Source organism: Bos indicus, chromosome 4 (assembly GCF_029378745.1).
Source record: "Bos indicus isolate NIAB-ARS_2022 breed Sahiwal x Tharparkar chromosome 4, NIAB-ARS_B.indTharparkar_mat_pri_1.0, whole genome shotgun sequence".
NCBI classification, from domain to species: Eukaryota; Metazoa; Chordata; class Mammalia; order Artiodactyla; family Bovidae; genus Bos; species Bos indicus.
Window position 1 is genome coordinate 119031085 of NC_091763.1, and position 27020 is coordinate 119058104.

Genomic DNA, 27020 nt, shown 5'->3' on the forward strand with positions numbered 1-27020 from the left:
TTTTGACCTGTGGTGTGGAGAAGACTCTTGAGAGTCCCTTGGACTGCAAGGAGGTCCAACCAGTCAATCCTAAGGGAAATCAGTCCTGAATATTCATTGGAAGGACTGATGCTGAAGCTGAAACTTCAATACTTTGGCCACCTGATGCGAAAAGCTGACTCATTGGAAAAGAGCCTGATGCTTGGAAAGATTGAAGGTGGGAGAAGGGGACAACAGAGGATGAGATGGTTGGATGGCATCACCAATGTGATGGACATGACTTTGAGTAGGCTCCTGGAGCTGGTGATGGACAAGGAAGCCTGGCATGCTGCAGTCTCTGGGGTTGCAAAGAGTCGGACACGACTGAGCGACTGAACTAAGATACATGTATATGCTTAACTGAATCACTTTGCCATACACCTTAAACTAAGACAGCATTATTAATCAACTATTCACCAGTATGAAAAAAAGACATAACCTGAACCAGGGTGCCTGCAAGGTGTGTCCCTAGAGATTTGGTTCAATCTGTAGAAGGAGAGTTATAATAGAGCGACTAGCTCTAATCTGCATCAGAAAACGCACCAATATTTCCCTGATGTTCCAAACAAAACTCATCTTGAAAGTTAAGCCGTCAGCGTGTTAAGACCAGGGCACCCATGTTCTGAAGCCTTGAAGGGTGGCTTGGGGGAGGCTGCGGGCTGGTGTGCAGGTGAGGGCAAGGTTGGTTCTGCCCCCAGACCACGTATACTTGCTTTTCATAATATGCAAAACAAATTTCACACATGGTTTCTAAAAACAAGACCCTATCAGGCAGAGTTTTCAAACTGCTTTTCCAGATACCAAGTCTTATGGTGAGAGTTTGCTGGGAAACAGTAGTCAAATCAGTGGGAGAGAGTGTGGCTTATGAACTTGAATTATTTTCGTATTCATACAAGTTGAGATTTAAGAAAAATAATCGATATAAACTATAATTGGGCTTCCCAAGTGGTGCTACTGGTAAAGAACCCACCTGCCAATGCAGGAGATGTAAGAGATGAGGGTGTGATCCCTGGGTTGGGAAGCCCCTGAAGGAGGGCATGGCAACCCGCTCCAGTATTCTTGCCTGGAGAATCCCATGGACAGAGGAGCCTGCTGGGCAATAGTCCATGGGGCCGCAAAGACTCAGACACGACTGAAGTAACTTAGTATGTACGCATGCCAACTATAATTATAAATACATGGATGTTCGCTTATAAATCTGAAAACCAAGGAATTGTTCCCCCATTTGGACAATTTCTTGTGATGTTCAGTGCATCTGAGCAGTTATTTTCTGAAGAGTCAATTTGTACTACTTAAATTTGTTAAATGAACTGAGTTTAAAAATTAAACAATTCTCCCCCTTTATTAATAAACAGAGGAGTGATGAGTAAGTTTAATTCCAAGTGTCACTGAGGTGTTCAGACTTGCCCCTGGTGAGGAATGTGTGTGCTGTCACACTAGTGGTAACACTATCCCTAGTCCACGCCCGACAGTGACCAAGCTCCCGCGTGGCTGACGGTTTCTCTCACAGAACTCCCACAGACCCTGGTGACCAAGCTCCCGCGTGGCTGACGGTTTCTCTCACAGAACTCCCACAGACCCTGGTGACCAAGCTCCCGCGTGGCTGACAGTTTCTCTCACAGAACTCCCACAGACCCTGGTGACCAAGCTCCCGCGTGGCTGACAGTTTCTCTCACAGAACTCCCACAGACCCTGGTGACCAAGCTCCCGCGTGGCTGACGGTTTCTCTCACAGAACTCCCACAGACCCTGGTGACCAAGCTCCCGCGTGGCTGACGGTTTCTCTCACAGAACTCCCACAGACTCTGGTGACCAAGTGCCCGCGTGGCTGACAGTTTCTCTCACAGAATTTCCACAGACCCTGGTGACCAAGCTCCGGCGTGGCTGACGGTTTCTCTCACAGAACTCCCACAGACCCTGGTGACCAAGCTCCCGCGTGGCTGACAGTTTCTCTCACAGAATTCCCACAGACTCTGGTGACCAAGCTCCTGTGTGGCTGACGGTTTCTCTCACAGAATTTCCACAGACTCTGGTGACCAAGCTCCTGCGTGGCTGATGGTTTCTCTCACAGAATTCCCACAGACTCTGGTGACCAAGCGCCCGCGTGGCTGACAGTTTCTTTCACAGAATTCCTACAAACTGGTGACCAAGCGCCCGCGTGGCTGACAGTTTCTCTCACAGAACTCCCACAGACTCTGGTGACCAAGCTCTTGCGTGGCTGACGGTTTCTCTCACAGAATTCCTACAAACTGGTGACCAAGCTCCCACATGGCTGACAGTTTCTCTCACAGAATTCCCACAGACTCTGGTGACCAAGCTCCTGCGTGGCTGACGGTTTCTCTCACAGAATTCCCACAGACTCTGGTGACCAAGCTCCTGCGTGGCTGACGGTTTCTCTCACAGAATTCCCACAGACTCTGGTGACCAAGCGCCCGCGTGGCTGACAGTTTCTCTCACAGAATTCCTACAAACTGGTGACCAAGCGCCCGCGTGGCTGACAGTTTCTCTCACAGAATTCCTACAAACTGGTGACCAAGCGCCCGCGTGGCTGACAGTTTCTCTCACAGAACTCCCACAGACTCTGGTGACCAAGCTCTTGCGTGGCTGACGGTTTCTCTCACAGAATTCCTACAAACTGGTGACCAAGCTCCCACGTGGCTGACAGTTTCTCTCACAGAATTCCCACAGACTCTGGTGACCAAGCTCCCACGTGGCTGACGGTTTCTCTCACAGAATTCCCACAGACTCTGGCAACCAAGCTCCTGCGTGGCTGACGGTTTCTCTCACAGAATTCCCACAGACTCTGGTGACCTCTGATTTCAAAGCAGAGATGGCACATTATTTAGCACTCATGGCTTCCCTGAACTTTAATGAGGACCAAGTACGAATATGACGGGTGTAATTACTGTAGTATTGTTCTGCGCAGCTGGGGCTTCTTGGGCTCTAATCGTAAGCTTTTCATTCAGCTCTGCCAGGAAGCTTGTTGTCACGGGACCATCAGTCATTTCAGGGAGAAGAGGAGTTGAGGAGTTCTTCTAATTCATACTTAGACCCCAAATTTGAACAGAAAGAATTGTGGGGCAAAATAAAAGGAAAACATAAAAAGACACTGAAAGGTCATGTCTCTCTCCTGGCCTCACCTTCTGACCCATGCTCCTGCCCCGTCGTTGGGCCTGGGAGGCTGTTCTAAATCTCCGCCAACAGGAGAGAGACGGGGAAGGTGTAGGAGTGGGGGGCTGGGCAGCTCGGAGAGGAGGGGGCGGTGATGTGGCCTTCAGCCCCTTATCCTCCGCTGGTCCTAACTAGCCTGAAGTGGCCCAGACGTCTGAAAGCCGGAAGCCATTCAAGGGGGAGAGGCAGGCACCCCCACACTGAACTCCCGTCTCTCAGACTTGAAGGAATTTCTCTGGCCTGTCACATGTTCGTTCCAGGGAAGGGGCCCAACAGGACAAAGGCTGCTCCCCCTTCTGCAGCCACAAACCCCAGCCTCATCGGAGGAAACATGGGGAAATCAAGGGGGCTTTCACTTGGCTTTTTGAATTAGAATTGATGAAAAAATACCAAACTCACCAAGAGTGTTTACTGAGAAGACTGAAGGGCTCCAGTGAGGCCTCTGCACACATGGAGCCAACATTTGATGTCTATGCTGCCAGAAAGGAAGGCGTGACTCCTTAAAACAGTCCCAGAAACACTGGCTGGGGCTTGGGCGGGTGTAGACGGGGTGCTCACTGTGAATCCCCTTCTCACAGCCCGTGTGTTACATGGAGCTCCCACCGTGTGGTTGTGAAGTGTCAGGAAGTGGGACTGACCCACGGTGCACCGGCATCACGATAATAGGGTTCATGCGACAGAAGCGCTGAAATAAGCCACCACGATGACAGCGGTCTGCGCTCGGCGGTCCTGCGCGTGGCAGACAGGGAGCTGTCGCAGCAGGGTCACCCCCGAGGACAGCAGGGACTGTGGCTGGTGGCTCACACAAGGCTCTCTCAGGAATCAGAGACAGCCCCGCCTGCTCGGCCACCGACACTCCCAGAGCCTCAGTCGTCAGAGCCCCAGGACGTGCTGCATCCGGCACGCCTGTCTGTGAAGCCAACTTGAGAACTTAATGAGGTGGCCTGGCCCTCCCTGAAGACCAGCGCCGAGACCAGGGGGACCAAGGGACACAGCCCACACCCACACCCACTCCTCACACTCTGCTGCGGGTCCAGGTGGTGCCAACGCGGCACTCTGAGTGGAGACAGCAGGCTCAGCTCACCACCTGCCACCTACTCTCACTCCAGCCCTCAGGCCCACCTTCCAGCCCCTCTTCCCCCTGTGTTGGGGGGCGCTCCAGAGTTTCCTTCTAAGTGCCCCCCCCGCCCCACCCACCGCTGGATGCAGGGCAGGAAGCAGGGGGAATAGCGGCTGAGGCTAGGGGTGGGGGGGCTCTCCAGAAGCCAGGAATGTGCAGGACAGAGACCTCCCCAAGCCCCCATCTGATACCAGCTGCCCAGGGAAGCGTGGCTGCGGCCCGCCCACCCCAGGAAGTGAAGACCCTGCCGCTGGGAAAACCAGAGGAAACCAACCTAGTTTCCACCACCGCCAGGCCCTCCCTCATTCAACACGCACCAGGTTTGGGTCTGTTTTTTTTCTGTTTCCCCCAAGTAGGGAATAAGGATTCCCCCAAGTCATGGGTTCCAGCAGCAACTTCGCAGGACGCTGTTGCTACAGGCTGACCAGGCCCTGTGCCCTGCACCGTGTCCCCTCTGCCCCGGATTCTGGGGACAAGGGCCGTCGAGAGCAGGCCGGGGTGGTGCACCAGCCCTGGCACCTGACAGGGGCTAGTAACCTGGAGGAGGCGAGTTACAGGGTGGAGGCTAGTTACCAGGTGGAGACTAGTTACCAGCAGAGGCTAGTTATCAGGTAGAGACTAGTTTCAAGGTGGATGCTAGTTACCATGTGGAGGCTAGTTATCAGGTAGAGGTTAGTTTCAGGGTGGAGGCTAGTTACCTAGTAGAGGCTAGATACCAGGTAAAGACTAGTTACAGGGTGGGTGCTAGTTACCAGGTGGAGGCTAGTTATAGTGTGGAGTCTGGTAACTTGGTGGAGGCTAGTTACCAGAGGGAGACTAGTTACCTAATAGAGGCTAGTTACCAGGTAGAGACTAGTTACAGGGTGGATGCTAGTTACCAGATGGAGACTAGTTACAGTGTGGAGGCTGGTAACATGGTGGAGGCTAGTTGCAGGGTGAAGGCTAGTTACAAGGTGAATGTTAGTTACCAGGTGGAGGTTAGTTACCTGGTGGGGGCTAGTTACCTGGTGGAGGCTAGTTACCAGGTGGAGACTAGTTACCAGGTGGAGGCTAGTTTCAGGGTGGATGTTAGTTGCCAAGTAGAGACTAGTTACAGGGTGGATGCTAGTTTCTGGGTGGAGGCTAGTTTCTGGGTGGAGGCTAGTTACAGTGTGGAGACTAGTTACCTGGTGGAGGCTAGTTATGGGGTGGGGGCTAGTTACCTGGTGGAGACTAGTTACAGGGTGGATGTTATTTATCAGGTGGAGACTAGTTACAGTGTGGGGGCTGGTAACCTGGAGGAGGCTAGTTATAAGGTGGATGGAGACTAGTTACAGAGTGGATGTTAGTTACCAGGTGGAGGCTAGTTTTATTGTGGAGGCTAGTAACCTGGAGGAGGCTAGTTACCAGATGGAAACTAATTACAGACTGGAGGCTATTTACCCCGGGGGGAGACTAGTTCCTGGGTGGAGGCTAGTTACTGGGTGGAGAGTTACCTGGTGGAGACTGATTACCAGATGAAAGTAGTTACCTGGTGGAGACTAGTTACCAGGTGGAGATTGGCTCAGCTCTTGACCCAGGGCGGGGCTGGCCTACTCCTTCCCCCAGGCTTGGTGGGTGGCAGGGTTGGTACTCACGATGGGGCTGGCGTTGATGTAGTCGGAGCTGCTGTGGCTGTTCTCCGATTTCAGCCGGATCCGGGAGTGGTCATCTGCAAGCCCAAGGGCAAAGCGTTAACCCATGTGGTGTGTCTTCAAGGGCCACCGCTCGCCCCCCCGAACTGCTCCCAGTCCGTGCCTCCTCCCGTCACCCCCACTGGGGTCCTTCGGTCTCCCAGCCCGTGCCTCCTCCCATCATCCCCCACTGGGGTCCTTCAGTCTCCCAGCCCGTGCCTCCTCCCGTCATCCCCCACTGGGGTCCTTCGGTCCACCAGCAGAGCGTTAGGTGTGTGGGCACCCAGTAACTGCTCCCAGCCCGTGCCTCCTCCCGTCACCCCCACTGGGGTCCTTCGGTCCACCAGCAGAGCGTCAGGTGTGTGGGCACCCAGTGTTGCTCTTGCGTCAAGTTCAATGCCAAAGCTGGCTATCACTCAGTTGTGTCTGACTCTTTGCGACCCCGTGGGTTGTAGCCCACCAGGATCCTCTATTCATGGAATCTTCCAGGCAAGAATACAGGAATGGGTTGCCATTTCCTTCTCTACGGAATCTTCCTGGCCCAGGGATTGAACCTGGGTCTCCTGCATTGCAGGCAGATTCTTTACTTTCTGAGCTAAAGATAATCAACTCCATGGCAATAGCTCATGCAATGTTTGCTTTTAAATGACACATATTCAGTAACATAGAGAAAATAAACACCAACATAGATATTAAGCTATTAGCCCACCATTCAATACACCCAGTTTTGTGGTCTAGAAATGACAAGATACTCATGTTTAGAAGAATGTAGATTTAAAAGGGGAATAAGGGCAAAAGAAAATGAGGTTGAAGAGGGAGCCAGGAGCCACGTGGGGACTCATCGACATGAAAATGTGCTTTCAATGGGCACAATAACTTGACCGATGCTGAAATCAGACACTTTGGTGGGGAGTAAGGGCATGCTCCATCATAGCTTGATGTGTCTGATCTGTGAATCATCCCTAATTTTGGTTCTGGAACAAGCACTCCCCTGCCTTCAGTGATAACTCTCTCTGCCTATTTGCAGGGACTTTGCAGTGAGCAGGGCACCCCGAGGGGTCCCGAGTCTCCTGCTTTCCTCCTCTCCCTCAGCAAGGTGCGACCTTGAAAATGGGAAGTGCTGAGCTCTGCTGTCAGCCCGTGCTACAGTGGGGCCTGAGGGCCCCACCCCACCTGCTTCTGCCGAGAAGATAGAGCCCTGCTGCAGCCCCAGAGGCCTGCGTTTCTGCGGCAGCGAGCATGTCACCCCAAGTCCGAGTCTGGATTCCTGGCCCTTCAGCCGGGTCTCCCCACTTCCTGCCCCCGCCCCTGGGAACAGGTCGGGGAGTGGGGGCAGGAGAGCTCGGGGGCTTTGCTCTGGTGGCTTCTTTCATTTCTCTGGGAGACTTTATTCACTTATTTTTTGTTTTAGACGGTTCTGGGAGTCAGGAAACTTGGCAAGGCCTATAGCTGACTGAACCCGGAAGTTACCGTCTACCCTCCTGTGCGTCTTATTAAGGTATTAACATTGGCCGTTTCCAAGCAGAGATAAGACAGGTAAGAACCATCTAGATATCAGGAAGGAGTTCACACTTGGCACGTTTACCTGAGCAGAGGTGACATGGAACGCACCCTGTGGAATGTTCTGAAGGTGTTTACGATGGCAGCTGCCAAGCCTCCTGCTAAGATGCCACCGATTCCAAAGTCCCCTGGACCCAATGACTTTGGGTCCTGCACAGATTTATGTTCTTGAGAGACTGAGAAATGACTGCAGCAGGAAGTTGCAAAGAATTTACAAGAAAAGCCTGTCAACTCTGGCATTCCAACGTGCTACAAACACTAACCCTTAAACGCACTTCAAGAGCCCAGTTTCTCGGTGTGTTGGGGGAGGGGGATGAGCCGCTCAGAAGCCGGGCCTCTCTCTGAATGGAGGCTGCGCTTGCTGCAGCCACGCAGGGGTCTGGATGCACAGGGCAGGGCTTCCAGACGGTTCCTGAGGGCCTCACTGCACACTCCTTCCATGAGCCCGCTGTGGGCTCTGCTGACAGCAGCAGTCAGCTGCTCCCAGGGTCTGAGAACCCAGGTCCCAGGGCAGGGCTGCTGGTGATCGCAAGGGTGGGGCTCGGAGCTTCAGAGGGCCCCGCCCACCCGGGCAGGGTGGCCCCCGAGTAGCACTGAACTGACACAGCCTTGGGGGCTGTCGGGTCCCCGCATCTCCACAGAGCCCCACGAGCAGCCAGGCCCAGCAAACCAAGGACCAGCTGGGTTTTCTAGCAGGAGAATCGAGAAAGCGGGTCCTAAGTTCGGACATCCCGGTGAGCTCGGCTCTCTGATCGCTGACGGGATAGAATGAGCAGGGCTGGAGCGTGAGCATGCCTGTGAGGACAGCACGCAGCCTCCTGCACCCTGCGGGTGCCGGCCCAGCCACCTTCGTCCCTGCAAGGCACCCTTTCTGAGACGCCCCTGAGTCTGGGGCAAAGGCTTCCAAAGCTCAGAGTTCCGCTTCCTTCCCATCACATATCTGACTTGGTGGCAACATCCTCATATTAGAATTGACAGTGAAGTTGATTTTTTTAGCGTGGCACCGTCTTTACCTCCCTCGGAGACACTGAGCGCCACCCTGGAAGGGCCAGGGTCCAGTGAAGGGCGGTTGCGTGTAGCAGGGATGCTCCAGTGGGCACGTCACTCGGCTGGGCATGTCTTATATTTTGTGGCTTGCAGTTCCTGTTTTGAGGGCGGCTGCAAGTTTTCCTCATGATGTGAAAGGCACAGAGAGTGCCTGGCAGGATCACCGATTCGCTCCCGGTCAGCAGGTGCAGTGGAGCTGACGCCAGGGCCGGGGTGAGCAAGTCCCCGCCCCTCCCCCGAATGATTCCTTCGTCTTCCTCGGACAAACACATACATCTTTTTGGGGATCAAACTCAACATGATGACTCCAGCCACAGAGCAAGATATTTCACACCCGCAGCGCTGGTGTCTGAACGAAGAGGCGGGTGTGTCCTCAAGGTCTTCGTCTGAGACGCCCTCGGAAGCCAGGACACGAGGAAATGCAGGTCGCGTCTCCCCGCGGCACCTGGCTCCATCACGAGATTCTCCTCTCACGAGATCCTCAGTAGTAACTTCAGCCAAGAAGGGAAGGAGAAGAACTCCTCTCAAGAAGAAGCTTGATGAACCAGCCCTCTGTGAGTAACCTTTCTGAACCCCTATAGAATTACTGGTGTTATTCCCATGTTTAAAAACGATGTCTTGAATTCCTCTCATGGTCTATCCAGTACCTGTCCTGGTGTTTCAAACTCATCACCTCCTTCTTCCTGGAACACTGTGCCAGACAGAGCAGGGGCCATTTTCCCATTTTAGGCTGAAGAAACTGAGGCTCCAAAAGACCAAGTAACTGGCCTGGCAAAGGCCACAGCACTGAGGGCTCAAGCAGCCCTGCCTCCTGCTAGCCACGTGATAGCTGAGTAAACGGCTCAGTATCTTAAAGTGTCAGATTCATCACGCGGAGCCTAGGACGCTGCAGTCCGACTCACAGGGCCGTTGTGTGAACGGCTCCCGTCAGGTGCCACGTGAGGCCTGGCAGACGGAAGGGACTTAGAAGCAAGGTCGAGACCACAGACAGACGCACACCTGACTGATGAAGGGTCTGCTGGGCTGGCGAAGCTCGCTGCATGGCTCCGACGAGTCGTCAGCAACCTCAGGATGGTTTTCACAAATGCCAGTGAGGAACAGGTTTTAGAACTGCTTGGCTATGACGAGGGCAGAGGAGCCTTGAAGCGGCAGACTCTGGAGGTGACTGAGCGTCACCACCCAGGCTTCCTTCCAGCCTGGGCCATGGTGTGGACCCTCCCCACACTGCCGGAACCCAGCTCCGGACAGTGCGGAGGCCGCCTCCACTGTGATCTCCCACACGGGCCCCTCAGGATGGGGCTTTCCTGGGCTCCCCGGTCGCATCACTCACCCTGCCGAGTGTGCCGATCCGTGGGCGAGTCAACAGACTTCACCTCCCTCGAGGACGTGACTCATCGATGCTGCTGACGGCAACGCAAGCCGGGAGTCTGTAGAACCCGCTGGTTGACAGCAAGCAGCTCCAGCCGAGGGAGCTTCTGCCTCCGGATGGTCTGCCAGTGTTGCCTTAGGGCCCTTGAGCTTCTCAATTTGCTGTTATGACTGAGATGGGACCATTACGCTCGCTGGCTGACAGCAGTTTCTCCACTTGGAAGGCGTGCCAGGGGCGTCTGAGATGGGCCAGCACTGTCCAGAGGGCTGCAAGTCCTCCACAGAGACCCCACGTCGGGCCGCGCTCGGGAATGACCCAGTGGTCACCAGCTCCTTCCTGAATTTTGTGGGTCTCCTGATGGGTGAGCAAAGCGCGAGCATCATGGAGGCTTCCTGCAGGGTGGCCGCCCAGCTCGGCACGTGAGTGGCCCTGAAGGTGGGTCACAGGGGCTGGAGTTCAGTGGGACCCCCTGTTCTAACTATGCACAGACCTCGCACTCAGCGTCTACAAGGGGAAGGCCTCTCGGGGCTCGGCCGGTGTGCCGGGCAGGAAAGGACCCCACAGGCTTCAGGTCATGGCCCAGGCTGTCCTGGGGCTCCTGGGGTCAAAGGTTGAACTGTGCCCCCCAGGACCTCGGGCTGTGGCCTTGACGCGGAGCTGGGTCTGTGCAGAGGGGATGGGCACAGCAAGCTCACAGGCACGGGTGGGCCTCACCCCACGTGTCTGGGGCCTGGAGAGAAGTGGGGAGGTTTGGACTCAGACCCAGGCAGACAGAAGGGAGCATGCAGACGTGAAGGCCGAGGAGACGGCCTGGGACGGACACCCCTCAGAGCCCCGGCAGGCCAGCCTTGTCCTGGGCCCGGCCTCCAGCCCGTGAGGACACAGCTCTGCGGCCCGGGCGCGCCTGCCCCCAGGGCTGGCCTGTGTCTGGGCCTGGCTCCCTTAGGACGCACCGACCTGTGTGCCCTGCTCCTGCATCTCAGCTCTTCCAGGTCCCACACCTTCAATGACCGAGAGCAGGACTTTCCTACCAGCCTAAAAAAGTGAGTTTTCTATGAGGAAAGCAGGGAACAGGCGCGAGGTGGGCCCTCACGAGCCTGGAGGAAGGGGCGGGGAGCTCTGCTCAGAGGCCCCAGAGGCACTGGGGCCTGCGGGAGGCTCCAGGCTGGCCCTCGGTGGATGCAGTGCAGACACCAGGGCGCCGCAGGGTGGCGGGGAGCGCGGTGTGCCCGTGTTTGCCACAGTGGTCGTGTGGCACACGCAAGAACGACTCTGCAGAAACAAGAGCTCAGACACCGACCAAGCGAAACCACGCCGTCGCACCGTCCCACCCAGAGACCGTCAGCCGGCACACCCCAGCCACCCGCTTCTCTGAGCGAGGCACCTGCCCCGGGCTGAGCGGAGGGCTGCGGACAGACAGCGAGGGGCGCGGCCTCCGAGGGCCCGGGTAGGGGGCAGCTCAGCCATGCTTACATGAAATGGGGCAAGCCTGGTCTGCTGAGCACAGGGCTGTCAGCGGGAACCAGCGGCCTCCTCTGGGCTGACTGAGGGTCGATGGAGGGTGACACCCGCGTCACCTCCAGCTGACAGTCTCAGCATCTACAGGGACCAGGGCGGATGTGCGACCTGAGCCTTTGGGACGGGGTCTGAGAACAAGATGAAACCCCCTGCTCCCAGGCCCTGCCAATGAGGACGCCTGGGGAAGGAAGGGTAGCAAGTCTGGCAGGAACTGAGTCGCCTTAACAGAGACGCACCTGTGACGGCAGGTGGGAGAGGGGCCCAGAGGACACTCCGACCGAGGCTGACGTGGCGGAAGGGGGCCAGGGCGGGGAGACCCGCGGGGGTCTGGGGACGGAGTCACCGGGACATGAGGTGGAGCAGCGTGTCTGGCTCCGCTGCACCTGTGACCCCGCAGGGGGCGGCCGCCCGCACCCCCGCCCCGCACGGAAGCCCGCCTCAGGGTCCTGGGCCTCTGTGTGCAGCATGGGAGGGTGGATCCTCCAGGAAAGGAGAGCCCTCAGGAGGGGTGCTCAGCACAGCTGAGCTGGGGGAGCACGGGGCTGCAGTTTAGGTTGAGACCTGAAGGAGATCGGGCATGAGGGGACATGGCCCAGAAGCCCCCGAGGCCCCCGGTGCTCGACGCAGCTGCAGCAGATAATCGGTCCTCCTGGTGTGCAAGTCACTCAGTCGTGTCCGACTTTTTGCGACCCCGTGGACTGTAGCCCTCCAGGTTCCTCCGTCCATGGGATTCTCCAGGCAAGAACACTGGAGTGGGTTGCATTTCCTTCTCAGGGGATCTTCCCGATCCCAGCAGATGCTGAAGCCTAAACAAACAGTCCGGTTACTTGTTCTTTTAGGCCAGGAGGTCCACCAACATGGACCTGAGCAGTGAGGAGGCGACTGTGCTTCTCCGCGTCTTCATCTCCACCAGAAAGGCGGCTGGCTGTATCGACGGTGTGGCTTTTCGCACAGAAACATGTTCACGATGCTCTGGGCGAGCTGCGGCAGAGGGCGGGGTCGGGGGCAGAGCCCAGCTAAGCGAGGGGGCAGGACCAGCAGAACCCGTGTCCACAGACCTAGCGCTTCAACACTGCCCGTTTATGCTTGTCCTTCTGCCCAGAAGCCTGGGGTGAGTCTGAATCAAGGTAGTTCTCCGGGTTCCAGCCTCCAGCTGCTCCCAGGATCCTGGCCAGGACCGTCCCTCTTCACCGCATCACCCCAACCAGCCTGGCTTCCCTCCTCCACGCCAAGGACCCTGGTGATGACCCTGGGCCTGTCTGGAAAACCCAGGCCCCTCTCCCTAAGTTAAGGTCAGCTGATGAGCAAACCTCAGGCTCATCTGCAACTCCCCCTTCACGTTGTCGCGAAGGCGGCACCCGCATGGGCCCCGGGGGCAGGACATGGGTCCTGGGGCTGGTGGTCTGCTGCCGCACGGGCAGGGGGACCGAGCGGGACCCGTCAGACTCAGGCTCCCTCTCAAGAGCAAAGTGACTCTGCGATCTGGGGTGTCTGCTGCCTGTCACAGGCCCGGGGCGGTGCGGGTGGCATGCCCCTCACCCAGGGCCGAGATCAGGCCCGAGGCTGACGGAGACGGCCGTCAACCTGATGGCTCCTGACACCTCAGTCCGCTAAGAACTCTAACTGAAGTGAGCAGCGAGAAGAGGGGGTAAGAAGGAGGAGGAGGGAGGGGAGGGGAGGGGAGGGGAGGAGGGTCAGAAACGGGAGTACAGCTGGCAGTCTGACCCTCCTGCTAAACGCTGACCTCCTGGAAGTCTAAGCAGGTAACCACTCAGTTCAGTTCAGTCGCTCAGTCGTGGCCGCCTCTTTGCGACCCCATGGACTGCAGCACGCCAGGCTTCCCTGTCCATCACCACCCTGGAGTTTACTCAAACTCATGTTCATTGAATCGGTGATGCCATGCAACCATCTCATCCTCTGTTGTCCCCTTCTCCTCCTACCTTCAATCTTTCCCAGCATCAGGGTCTTTTCCAAGGAGTCAGTTCTTTACATCAGGTGGCCAAAGTATTGGAGTTTCAGCTTTAGCATCAGTCCTTCCAATGAACACCCAGGACTGATCTCCTTTAAAAGGGACTGGTTGGACCTCCTTGCAGTCCAAGGGACTCTCAAGTGTCTTCTCCAACACCACAGTTCAAAAGCATCAATTCTTCGGTGCTCAGCTTTCTTTATAGTCCAACTCTCACATCCATACCTGATTACTGGAAAAACCATAGCTTTGACTAGACGGACCTTTGTTGGCAAAGTAATGTCTCTGCTTTTTAATATGCTGTCTAGGTTGGGCATAACTCTTCTTTCAAGGAGCAAGCGTCTTTTTATTTCGTGGCTGCAGTCACCATCTGCAGGTAACCACTGTTGTCAGCTATAACGATGGGGTCATAGTTACGTAGGAGAAGGTCTTTACTTTAGGAGACACAGGCTAAACCATTTAGACACATAAAACCCACTTTGAAATAGTTCAGCCAACAATGAAGTAAAACAGCCAGATCACAAAACTGAGTGGCAGCCATGTGGAGTCTGGCCCGTGGGGATGTAGGCGATCATCAAATTATCACTTCAACCTGAGGATCTGAAAACTTTTGTAATAAAAAGGGTGGGGAAAATGATGCCAAGCCGGCGTTCTTTGCAAAGCACCCGCGGGACTGGGTGGCCAGGAGCCCCCTGGGGTCAGGAGGACGGGGGACAACCCTTGTCGCCCCTGACGCCCTGGCTCACCTCTGGCTCCAGGTTCTCGGGTGGCAGTGTGAAGGGGACGTTGCACACGTGGCCTTTCTGCTGTGCGGGTGTGTCAGGGCTGCAGGGTGGCGGCAGGCGGGCCGGGGTCACGCGGGGAGCAGCCATGGGCATGGTCCTTCCGGGTCCGTGCCTTGGGAGGCAGCGCTCTGCATTCATCTCCTTGAATATGATATCATCAGTGACTCGAAATAATCTGAAACATGCTTATAAACCACATGGAGAGCAAACACCGACAAGGAGGCACCGTGATGAGCGGGTGTCGAGCTCCCCTAGGCTTTGAACAAGGGTGCGTTTATCGGAAGTGAATGCAGAGTTCAGTGCTGAGTCAGGATGGACAGATGAGGGCTGGGCCCTGTGAGGAGCCCATCACACGCTGAACGGACACTGGGAACATCTCGGTGGAGGAAACACAGCCCGGCGTGGCCCTCTGAAGGCTGTGATTGGCTGCTCGGGGTGAGGGAACCAGCACGCATCCAGGAGAGGGCCCAGGTCTGGCGCCCCCCGAGGTCCCGGGTCTCTCCGAGCCCCCGAGTCCCCCTGAAGCTGAGACTCTGTGCAGCCTCGGTTGTGAGAGGTGAGACGTGCAGACACCAGGCCACAGGAGGTTGGACGTCTCACATGTCCAGTGGTCCAGCTTCCAGGAAGGGAGTGAACAGGAGGCAGAAGCTGGACCTGGGTGGCTGAACTGTGCAGACGGTCGGCATGGGCCCCAGCCCGCCAAGCAGCCCCTCTGCTCTGGAGGGCTCTGGAATGTTGTGCCCTCAGCCCCGGGCCCTGACTCCAGAGGCTCTGGCCCTGCAGGGCTCAGCTCCACGAGGAGGTCTGGTAGCGTCTGGAACACGGCCTTAGCCTCTCCTCTGCTTCCCTTAGAAACTGTTCAGTCCCAGGCAGCCCAGCCTCTGCGAAGGAAGAAGCCCACACACTGCTGCGGGATTTCCTTTTCGGCACCAACATATCCACGGCCTCCCCCGTCTGGAGGCAGTTACTCAGCTCGTTCTGAGGCCATAAAAGGGGGGGTGAAGAAAAGACAGTGGGTCAGGAATTTCTCTGGACGCGCTGCTTTCTTGGGCAGCTTCCTCACACGAGAAGAAATCCAGCTTGCTGTCAGATTCAGGAGAATTTCCCACGACTGATCGCTACAGGCAAAGCCGGTCACTCCAACGTGACCACACCAGGATGTTCACCGCGGAGATCCTGCTCAGAGTGGGGAAAAGCGTCAGCCCAAGGTTTGCTTGGAAAGAAATTTTCTGTGTGTTTTGAGGGAAGTGGTGCTTTGTCAGGACGGCGGCTGTGGGTGTATTTTAGATGTTCAGTCCGTGGAAGTGTGAAGTCTTGCTCACTTTCCTGACACGAGAGTCTCAGATGAGTCCCCAGAAACATGCAGGGTGTTCGTCATCACAGGGCACACAGACAGACTCGAATCCCAGCCCCTTCATCTGTCAGGTGGGGGAGGCCGGGCGGGGTCGGGGGCAGGCCCGGGAGGGGTGGGGGCAGGCCCAGGCAGGGTGGGAGTCAGGCCGGGGAGGGGTGGAGGAGGCCTGGGAGGAGTGGGGGGCAGGCTGGGGAGGGGTGGGGGGCAGGCCGGGGAAGGGTTGGGGGCAGGCCCGGGTGGGGTGGGAGGCAGGCCGGGGAGGGGTGGAGGAGGCCCAGGCAGGGCGGGGGGCAGGCCCGGGCGGTGTGGGGGGCAGGCCAGGGAGGGGTGGGAGGCAGGCCGGGGAGGGATGGAGGAGGCCCAGGCGGGGTGGGGGGCAGGCCTGGGTGGTGTCAGGGGCAGGCCTGGGAGGGGTGGGGGGCAGGCTGGGGAAGCATTGGGGGCAGGTCCGGGAGCTCGGGGATGGCACGCGACATGATCAGCCGGCCACCGTCCTTTTCGTCACACACGGCTGAAGCTGGTGCCACGTGTGATGCGGCTCCCAGAAAGAGCCAGGAGGGAGTCGCTCAGACCCTCCCCTGCCCCGTCTGCCAGGTAAGGCCGTGGACGCAGCTGTGAGCCCGTCAGCAGCAACACCCTAAAGGCCACAGCTCGAGACACGGCTTCATGGACCTTCTGTCCATCCTCCATGTCTGCGTCCTCAACTTGACCTCTCCGGTTTCATCGCTAAGTACCCCCGGACCTCCATGTCTCTCTCTTGCTATTATGAGTCAGAATCACAGACTTTAAGATGGCATACCACCATAGCATCATATTCTTGTCCTTAGCTTGTAAAGAACAGGAATATGAGGGAATATTGCATAATTCTTTTAAAAATGCAAAAAAAAAGGCACTTTAAAGCATTTTAAATTCTTTAAACTTCTGAACTATATAACAGGACCCAGCACAGCACCAGCCAACATCTTGTAAATCTGCCTTCTTCTTTGAAAGACAATTTGTTTGCAGCTAGAACCTTCGGGCTGTTAGGGATGGGAAAGTTGCTGGTCCGGCCACTTTGAACTTCCCACCAGCCTGCTGATGGGGACGCAGCGGGTGCCCCAGCCTCAGCTGGACCGGAGCCAGTGTGGGCGGGGCGTGGGGGGCGGGGAGGTATCAGGCGGGCAGGCGACCAAGAGACATGGATGGGGTGGAGGGGTGGGGCCCGCACACGGCCCTGGGCGGGTCCAGGTGGGTGCCCCAGCCGTGCCCATCGGGGAGCATGGCGGAAGCCCAGAAGCACTCCTGTCTCCTGGGCGGAGGGTGGATGTGGTTGTTGGGGAGGGTGTCTGACACATGACGCTGTAATGAGCACCCTGACACCCACGTGGTGTCAACATTGGCTTCAGGTGCCAGGGTGCTTGGAGGCCCACCCTGTCTACACGCTCTGCTCCACCACGGACATCGCTGCACGTGTGGAGGGAACAGTCGGACAACACGAAGCAGATCTCAAGAAGCAGCCGTTCTCCTTGGTGGAGTCTGGTGAGACCACCAGGAGTTTAATGCACGCCATCGCCCTGGGGTCCTGCTCGGGGAGGCTGCAGGCCGAGACCTGACCACCGGGTCTCCTTCTGAAAGCTGAGAAGGCGGGAGCGTGGAGGACCGAGCCAGGGACGCGTGTGCGGGACGAGACCCACGCGTCTGGGGAGGCTCTGTCCACCCGCCTGTCTCTGAGACCAGGCTCTGTGATGGCCACATGGTCAGGAACGGTGGCTTCTGGCTCGCGCCCCATGCCGGAGTCCGGCCAAGAAAGCACTTCCTTGTGGAGCCCTGGCTCCAGCCCACGTGCAGGCGGCAGGCCCGAGGCTCTGGTCCGAGGGCTTCTAGGGCCCTGGTCCCCTTGGGGTTGGCCCCCCACCCCCGCTGGAGGCTGAAAACAGGCTGTCCTGCGTCCCTGAGGCCCCGGCCTGTGGACCCTCCGGCTGCAGGGCGTATGGCCCGGAACCTGTCTCCTTCTGGCTGGCGCTGCAGGAGGGCGCTTGGGGAAGAGCCTTTGAACTTGAGTGTTTATCTTGCAGCCCCAACAACCAAGGAAACCAGAGGCTTCCACACAGGCTGACCATCTGCCCCACACGGCTACTCATCTGGGGTGCAATTGGAATCCCCCACCCAGATCCTCCCTGAGGACAAGGGCTGAGCGTGGTTGACCGGACATCGCTGTTGGCCAGCAGTCCTCGGTGCTCAGTGCAGTTCAGTCGCTCAGTCGTGTCTGACTCTTTGTGACCCCACGTACTTCAGCACGCCAGGCCTCCCTGTCCATCACCAACTCCTGGAGTAACGTCTCTCCTTTTTAATATGCTGTCTAGGTTGGTCATAACTTCTCTTCCAAGGAGTAAGCATCTTTTAATTTCATGACTGCAGTCACCATCTGCAGTGATTTTGGAGCCCAAAAAGATAAAGTCTGTCACTGTTTCCACTGTTTCCCCATCTATTTGCCATGAGGTGATGGGACTGGATGCCATGATCTTAGCCAGATGCCATAAATGTTGAGCTTTAAGCCAACTTTTTCACTCTCCTCTTTCACTTTCATCAAGAGACTCTTTAGTTCTTCTTTGCTTTCTGCCATAAGGGTGGTGTCATCTGCATTATCTGAGGTTACTGATATGTTGATATTTCTTGGTGCACAGCAGGTACTTAAATATCTGTTTGTTATTGGCTTTCCTTCTAAATATAAAACACAAATTGCAATGGCCCCTATTTTTAGAGCTCTTTAGGGAAAAGCCCTTCAGACATCACAGAACTGGTCTGAACACCAACTAAAGTGTTAGAAAAACCTTACACCTAGAAGTGTGTTAAGATTTTCACAGGAGGGTGTCATTCCGGGCTCGGGTCCAAAGCCACACAGGTGCGTGTCTTGGCTCCTCCTGTCCTGTGAGCCGGGAGTGAGTCGCTGCCGTTGCCCACAAGCCAGAGTGTCAGCCACGGCATCCCCCAGGCAGATGGGCAGCAGGACCTGGGCTCCTGCCTTTGGGTGACACCGCCTGGCCCCCTGGCTCCCAGCGCAGGATGCAGGCTGTGTCCTCGCGAGGGTGCTGGTCTTCCCTCTGAGACCTGAGGGGCTTTGCTGAGCCCTCGGACACGTCAGCCCACAAAGTACGTGCTGTCACGTCTGAAGTCTGCCTGAATCCCTCCTGCCCTCCGCCACAAACTCACTCCATGCGCACAAGTCACTCATCACGTGAAGCTGGCACTTACATCAGACACTGCTCACAACACACGTCGGACTCCCACCCCCACAGGGGGTGTGTATTAATAACAGACCCCCCCCCACCCCCGCCACCAGCCCCAGCCTGGAACCTGCTGGAACATGGGAGGCTGGAGCATCTCCAGATAGTGACGGAAGGCAGGAATGGCCGGGTGGGGAGACGCACATTCAGCCCGCACCGCATATCCCTTCACGCCCCTGGGGGCCTCTGCCCCTGCAGTCGCCTGTCAGCTCACACAATGTCAGGGAGACGGAGGGCTGGCATCTCCCCGTGTCCCCTCTCTTGGCAGCGACTCCTGCCAGGCAGCAGGTGCCCAGCAATGCTGGGGAGACCTGTCTGTTCCTTGCACAGCCTGCCCGGCCTGCGAGACTGCCTCACTGACCCCATAGCCCTGAGAGTCCAAGGGCGATGATGTGATCCCCAGGAGAGGGGAGGACGAGGCTCCAGGCGTTTGGAACCAAGCCCCGAGTCCACAGCAACAGCAGCAGCACAGCCTGAGCTTGCTGGCATCTACCTGTGCCCACCCCCACCGCTGTGCCTCCAGGACCGGGTGGGGCTCGCAGGGCGCCAGGCACGGAATCCAAAATTCAACACAAATGAACTTATTTACAAAACAGGAAGGGACACAGGGACACAGAAAACAAACTGATGGTTGGTACCAAAGGGGAGGCGGGGAAGGGATGACAGGAGTTTGGGATCAACACACACACACTTCAATATATAAAACAGATACTCAACAAGCTCCTACTGTGCAGCACGGGGAACTATACTCAATATTCGGTAATGACCTGTAAGTGAAAAGAATCTGAAAAAGAACAGAGGTGTGTGCGTCACTGAATCACTCTGCTGTACACCTGAAACGAACGCAACGTTGTAAATCAACTCTACGCCAAAAAAATAAAAAAGTGAAACGACCGATGTCGGCAGAGCGGGTAGATACGGAGGAGGGAGGGCTCTGGAGCCCCACGAGCCCTAGAGGAGACCCTGGAGCGGGGCGGGCGCAGCCCCTCCCCGCCGCCCCCAGAGCGGGCGGTGTGTACAGGAGAGCACCGCCGGGCCGCCCCCGCCCCCCGGAGCCGGGCGGTACGTACAGGTCAGCACCGCAGGGCAGCGGTTCTTCGGCAGGTTCTCTTCCCTCTGGGCCACGAGCGAGCTGCTGGGCTCGGCCTGGTAGGCACACAGCGCCTCCCACTCCTTCTCCAAGCGGTTCTTGTTCTTCAGGTGGTCCTCCATGTAGGCCTGGAACAGAGAGCAAGCGTCAGCAGGTCCACCTGCGGGGCGTGGGCCCCGGGGCAGCCCCGGGCGGAGCCCACGCTCCACCTGCGTGGACCGGGCGGGGCGGGCTGGCACCGCTGCGGGGAAGGGGCCGAGTGCGAAGCAGACGTTGGGGGGGGTGTGTTTCGCGTCGCAGGGCAGGGAGCCCGCGCCAAATCCTCGCTGGGGCTGCTGACCTTGCTCCCGCCTCTGCACAGAAGTCGTTTTCCTTACGACAGGCCGGCTTCTCTGAACCCACCAGGGGGATGCAGTTTGCTCTGATCGGCACAGTGTTACGTGGCCGTCAGTGTTAAAAAACAAAACCCCAAACACAAACCAAATGTCTGACCTTCATCTGCTCTGATCTTAATTTTTCCAGGCACCTGCCTGTGGGCAGGGACACAGGACAGGTGGACAGGCAAACTGGCCTCCTGAACATTCCCTCCACAGACTCCGGAGCTGGTCTGTTCACTCGCCTTACTGATCTGTTTAGTCCAGAGATGACCGCGGTTTTAAGGAAAAGAATCTCAAAGGACCGACCCAGGTGGTTTTATTGGGCCCAAAGGAAAGTCTCATCTTCTAACGTCTTGCTTGTGGTTTTCAAATATGTCCACACAGCAAAGTGAAACACATACACATGTGCACACACACACGTGCACACATGCACACACGGAGCCGGGTCCCTGGTCAGGCACTCCAGTGTCCGGCCAAGATTTACACCTCTTCCACGCCCACCCTGACCCCTCTGTCGGCCCCTTCGTCTGCTCAGTCCAGCAACCACCACTCCAGTGACCATCACTGCCCTTGACTGCCCCGCCTTATCGGCACCCACCCCAGGGGACAGACGGGCACGTGAAAAGGAAGGAAGCCCACCAGACGGTCGGGCTGAGACCTCACACCTCTCAGTAAAATGCGGAGTACAGCTGGCCTGAACGGCTTTGTATTATTCACTTAACAAACACCGACTCTGTCCATGCTGGTCCGACTGGTGTGTGTATCAGTGAGTGCACGCTGAAGCGGGGTGTGGAGGCTGGGTGCCCGAGGGTGCTGCTCCAGGGGAGGGGTCACGCTCCCGGTTGCCTGGCCCAGCTGAGGTGCCCCTGGCCTGTGGCTCCGGGAGGGCCAGTGACAGGCCCTGGGTGATTATCACACGTCCCTCGATCCCCTGCTACAGCCGCTTAGGGGACCAGCAGATGGCCTTTCGTGCAGATGACAAAGAACTGTGACCATGAACCCTTTTCAGGGACAGACCGTGAACCTCAGTAGCTCACCCTCGTGAGGAAAAGAAACATCACAGCAGTTCTAAGCCCACTCCCCGACACGGCCCTTGGGTTTCAGGAAAAGAATTTCAAAGGACTGACCCAGGTGGTTTGATTGGGCCCAAAGGAAAGTCTCATCTTCTAACGTCTTGCTTCTGGGTTTTCAAATATGACCACACAGCAAAGTGAAACATCTTTAAAGCAGCAACTTTAGGGCACAGTCCAGAAAATGTAAACCACACACTGCTTTCTTTGGGGACAATCATCATGGAACATCACATACATATTTTTTGTACCAGTTACTCTAAAAAGGATGGCATTTTTGCACGACACCGTACTTAAATCTGTGTAAATACTGACCAGCTTATTACCTAGCCTTAAACACGGTGTGTGTGGAGGTTCCAGGAAGGAGGGTAGTTCTGGGTAAGTGTATGGTCTCAGTGCTTCTGGGGTTACTTTTCCCAAGACTGGTTAATGTACAGTCTTACTCGTGGGCATAAAACGGTTCCTGGCAAAATGATCCGGGATCCTCCCTTTTCTTTGGAAAATGCTGTTCATGAAGCCCATCGGGGAAGAATGAGCTTCTTTCTGAGAACTGTTGTTTTCTAGCAGTAAGCTATACGGAGACTTGCTGGTTCTCTCCTCTAACAGTAAGTCTCCGTTGTGTCTGACTTTGTGACCCCATGGCCTGTACGTGGCCCACCAGGCTCCTCTGTCCATGGGGTTCTCCAGGTGATAATAGTGGAATGGGTTGCATTTCCTTCTCCAGGGCATCTTCCTGACCCAGGGATTCAACCAGGCTCTCCTGCATTGCAGGCAGATTCTTCACTGCTTGAGCAATCAGGGAAGCCCCAGATGAGCTTCTTTCAATAAAACATGATGGATTCTAAACTGATGAGCCTTGGAAGGTTTAATCCAATCTCAAATGTTGTCTGCAAAAGGGGCCTCACACTCGAGCCCACGAACCCCAACTACTGCCCTGGTGCGCCCCAGAGCCCGCGCTCTGCCACAGAAGCGATCGCGGTGAGGGGCCCCGGCTCCTGCAACTGGGAGAGCCTGAGCGCAGCCAGAAAGAAAAATGAGTAAAAGAAACGCAAACACCGAGACAAAGCTTTCCTCCTCTCGACGTGCACTGCCGCGGTCAGCTGTGCTCGTCCTGCTCCGGTCGTCTCAGTTGATCTGTTCCGAGCAGCGGTGCTTCTCTGTTACACCTTTACAGAGCGTGGGTCACCGTGATAAATGGACATAATTCCCATCCGCGTCTGAGGAGCCGTCGCTCCCTACGCTTGTGGATTAGATGCTTTTCTTCTGAGACATGGGAGTGAGTTTCACGTTGTCTGTGGGGAAGCCAGGCTTTGGTCGCAAAAGAATGAGTTTTACACAAAAACAAAACCTGCCACCGTGACTTAATACCACGAGGGCCCTTCTTTTCAAGGGTGTGATAACAGGTGGAGGGGTGCCTCCCCGGACACAGTCGCCTCCTGGAATAACTAGGTAAGTGAACAGGAAATTTAAACACTCCGCGTGCTCCTCCCCCAGACTGTAGGTGTTCCAAAAGCTGACGTTTAAAATACTTTCATTTAACGTGTGTGTGCCTGTATGTGTGTGTGGGGGGTAGTGGGTATGGCAGGATGGCCTAGTTTAAAAAAAGCGGTACCTTTTTATTCCATAAACAGCACAAGTAGGACAGGACAGAAAGTGAAGGGAAGCAGAGTGAAACAGAAGCCGCTGATGACCCCCCGCCCAGAGCGAAGCTGCAAGGCTGCGGTAACTGCCACCGTCCTTGGCACGTGCGTGAGCTGCTTTTTCATGTTGCTATTGCTTCTCTGTCCTGATAGCTGCTGCCTAGGCCTTGGACGACATCAGTACTACGGGGTTTTCTCACTTGAGCTGAAACGATGCTGAGACGAGGGTCTTCCAGACGCACCGTCCTGCCGCCTCCTCCGCTTCCCGCCTCAGGCCTCCTTCCGGTTCCTGCACAGGCGGGACTGTGGTCACAATACCACCTGCTCCAAATGCCGCCACCGGTGCCCCGACAGCATTTGCTCTGTCCAGACTTCATGCTACCAACCTGCCACGCTAGCCCAGCAAGAACACTTCCCCACTTGAACTCGTCCCCCGTCACGGTCATTCTCAACACTTCACGCCGATTCTGCCACGAATCCACCCAGACGTCCAGGTCTGTGCAGACGCCACCTTCTCCTTCAGGCCCGTCCCCGCCCTGATCTTCCTTTCCCACAACCCGCTCCCCACATCAGATACTCACTATTGCAAAACCTGAGTCTCTGTGACGTGAATCCCCTTCTGCTTTGTGGGCGCCAGACCCTCCATCCTCTTGTGAGATTGCCTGTTCCAGGCTGGGGCCAATGCTGCACGCACTTAGCACAGAGTCAGTATTTGTTGAGTGACTGACATAATCTGGAAACCTGGATGCTGTTTTTCAGTTGCTAAGTCACGTCCAGCTCTTTGCAGACCCATGGACTGCAGCACGTCAGGCTTCCTCGTGCACCACCATCTCCCAGAGTTTGCTCATTCACGTCCATTGGGTCAGTGATACTATCTAACCGTCTCATCTTCTGCCTCCCTCTTCTCCTCCCGCCTTCAATCTTTCCCAGCATCAGGGTCTTTTCCAACGAGTTGGCTCCTCCCATCAGGTGGCCAGAGTATTGGAGCTTCAGCTTCAGCATCAGTCCTTCCAATGAATTGCTTTCCTTTAGGATTGATTGGTTTGATCTCTCTGCACCAATCCAAGGACTGCTGCAAGGGACTCTCAAGAGTCTTCTCCAGCATCACAAATTGAAGTGATTTGTATTACTTAAGTTGTATATTGTATATTGATAACTGGCAATCCAAAATTTTTGCCATCAAATCTAAAACTTGGAAGAACCGCCCCCCAAAGTACCATAAGGAGTTTGGAATGTTTCATTAAATATTTCCTGCTGCCTTCTTCCTTTCTGAGTTACCCAAGGAACGTCCATACAATTCATGTCGAATGTTCCTGTGACAATCTCAAGGTCTCACAGGTTTTCAGGCATGGCCAGAGTTCAGAAAGGTCTTCTCCCAGTCTCCCCCACTGTTTGATCTTAACCCCCTTCAGCGTCCAGGTCTGTGGTGTCTCTGTGGGTCACTTCTGTGGACCTCGTGCCCTGGGTGAGCAGCCTCGTTCGGGATGTGCTGTGTGCAGTCCCAGTGTAAGGAGCCTGTCTTCCCCATGGGTTGTGAGCTCCTGGGGCGTAGGGACCTGTCCTACACCAACACCATCACCCCCACAGAGGAAGCTCTGGGTACACAGAGCAGAGCAGAGCATGAGTCACCAGCACTGGAGCAGGGCTGGTCAAGTGAGGGAGATCCCCCACCACTTGGAAGACCCCAGTCAAGTGCACAGTCAGGGCTCAGCACCCGTTGGCTCAACTTGAAGAGCTTAGATAGTTGAGTTAAGACAGCTACGTAGTTCGTAAGGGACCTTTGGAAGCAAGTCTTTAATCCTGAAGAATTGCTCAGTACTCTCCCCTGGACATGGGTTCTGGCGGGCTCTGGGCTTACGGGAATTGTGTTCCCAAAAGCCTGGGTCTATCGGGAACGTCACTCGGGCTGAGTTCAGGTAAGTCCCGAGTGCGAAGGTTTCTAAAATCTTCTTGAATTGTACTTTCCAAGAGCCTAGGTTTGAAGCACTTGCATAGAAGATAATCCCCAGATCAAACCATTCATGGAAAAAAGTCTTGAGCTTTCAGAATACGGGTTTTCTACATTTGCAGTCAACCCGGCTGACAATGACCTCTTGAGCCTTGACCACATGATGCTACCATGGGGACGGCTTTCACAGGACCCAGTTCATGAGATACTGACTCAATCTAAGGCGTTCCTCTTTAACTTCCTTGTATTTCTGACTTTAACCTTCCAGTTCCCGAGCTCGCGTGCCCTTTTCTGGCCCACATGATTAGACTGCTTGGGTAGGAAAACGACCAACAGTTTCTGGGCCATGAGGACCACGTGCCACGAGACGACTTTTCAGGACACACTCTCCATATGTTGGACGAACCAGCTGGCTTCCACATTTAATAGAATCAATTTACTCAGAATCCCGAACCTTTGGGACAAAAATTACTGCATTATAATGTGGAGACGTATGTCCTTAACTTGTTAATATCACCCCAGGGTTTTTTGCATGGTTTTCTGATCAAATTGTCAACTACTTCAGGTCAAGAAAGTGATTCCTAGGAATATGGAGCTTTGGGATGCTCTGGAGTATAAAAGAGTTTTGTAAATAATCACAGGAACATATTAAGAAAATAATCACAGGCACATTTTTGTATCTTTGGGAAGTTAATTTTACCGTCACTCTCAGAGCCTTTGTGAATGCCTAAGGGAGTTTTCCAATAGGAAGGCAACTTCAATAAAACAGAGAAGGCAGTGAGCTTGATTTCAGAAAACTTCTTAATAATGTAATAAACAAAAGGGTTTGGTCCCCACACAGACTTTTTGGGCAAACCATCTAATTTTACTTACCCTTCATATACTGCTACGCAAAAACGGGAATTCTAGTACATATTTCTAAGGTAGTGCTGGGGCTTGAGTGAGTTAATATATGAATTATACTTTGTGACTATAAACTATATACAGATGGAAAAGATGGTGTTTCTCATGAGAGAATATCTCATGTCTCTTCCATATTCTGTGACTACAGTGTTCTGGGGACAGTACCATCCTCTAATGAAATACAGTATGTTAAGTCTCCACGGACAGCAGCTGCCAACTGCGGCCTGAGCACAGGAGGCAGGATCACAGTAGAGTTGTTGCTGTGAAGCCGCCTTGTCTGTGGTCAGCCTCCTGACGCTACTAAAGAGGCGAGCAGCAGCATCACCAAGCTCGTTGGTCATGGTTTCGATGCTGCTTCTGATTCACCAGGGATGGTGGTCCCTCTAACAAGCCCACCGCCTCCTCACAGCACGGATCAGGCAGGACCCTCAAGCTCCTCCCCACTGCATGCTTCTTATCCCTGGGTTCAGATGGAGGTGTCGTGAGCCAGCCTTGAGGCGCCACTGGAAATGCCAGTGTAGAGACGTGAAGCTGAGCTGCCGACCTCTGGGTGGAAAGAGCTGGTGATGCCAAGTGGGACTGTGACCTGGCACCTCGGATCGTGTCGGGATCTGGACTGTTTCACCAGCACTGTTTTACCAGTGCTGGCATCAAGGGTCATCTCCAGGGTCACAAGGAAAGAATCCCAGTCACTGAAATCATCTACTTCACCACCACATGACTAGCTCGATTTGTCTTCGTCAAACAGCAACAAACCAGCACTTTCCTCATGAAACAGAATATCCATCGGAAGGACTGATGCTGAAGCTGCACTATTTTGACCACCTGATGCAAAGAGCCAACTCATTGGAAAAGACCCTGGTGCTGGGAAAGACTGAGGGTAGGAGAAGAAGAAGATGACAGAGGATGAGATGGTTGGATGGCATCGCTGATGCAATGGACATGAGTTTGAGCAGACTCTGGGAGAGTGAAGGACAGAGAAGCCTGGTGTGCTTCTGTCCATGAGGGTCACAAAGAGTTGGGCGTGACTTAGCAATTGAACAAGAACAAAACAAGCCAGCATCTGTGGTCTCAAGGGCTTTGGACTGTGACTGCTCCAAGGAGAGCCACGGGCACCCGGCTCCCTGGCCCCCAGGCCGTCCTCTGTGCTGCAGGAGTGTTGCTGCCCAC

At 55.4% G+C, this 27020-nt stretch overlaps 1 protein-coding gene across 3 annotated transcripts in view; it reads right to left on the bottom strand.

Moving 5' to 3' along the window:
* PTPRN2 (protein tyrosine phosphatase receptor type N2) overlaps positions 1 to 27020 on the bottom strand; it is a 602297-nt gene that overhangs the window by 39998 nt on the left and 535279 nt on the right. For all 3 annotated transcript variants that reach the window (XM_070788511.1, XM_070788512.1, XM_070788513.1), the window contains 2 exons: positions 19893 to 20040; positions 5925 to 5998 (listed from right to left, as the gene is read on the bottom strand). In XM_070788511.1, coding sequence (XP_070644612.1) covers positions 5925 to 5998; positions 19893 to 20040 — 222 coding nt within the window. The remainder of the gene's footprint in view (positions 1 to 5924; positions 5999 to 19892; positions 20041 to 27020) is intronic.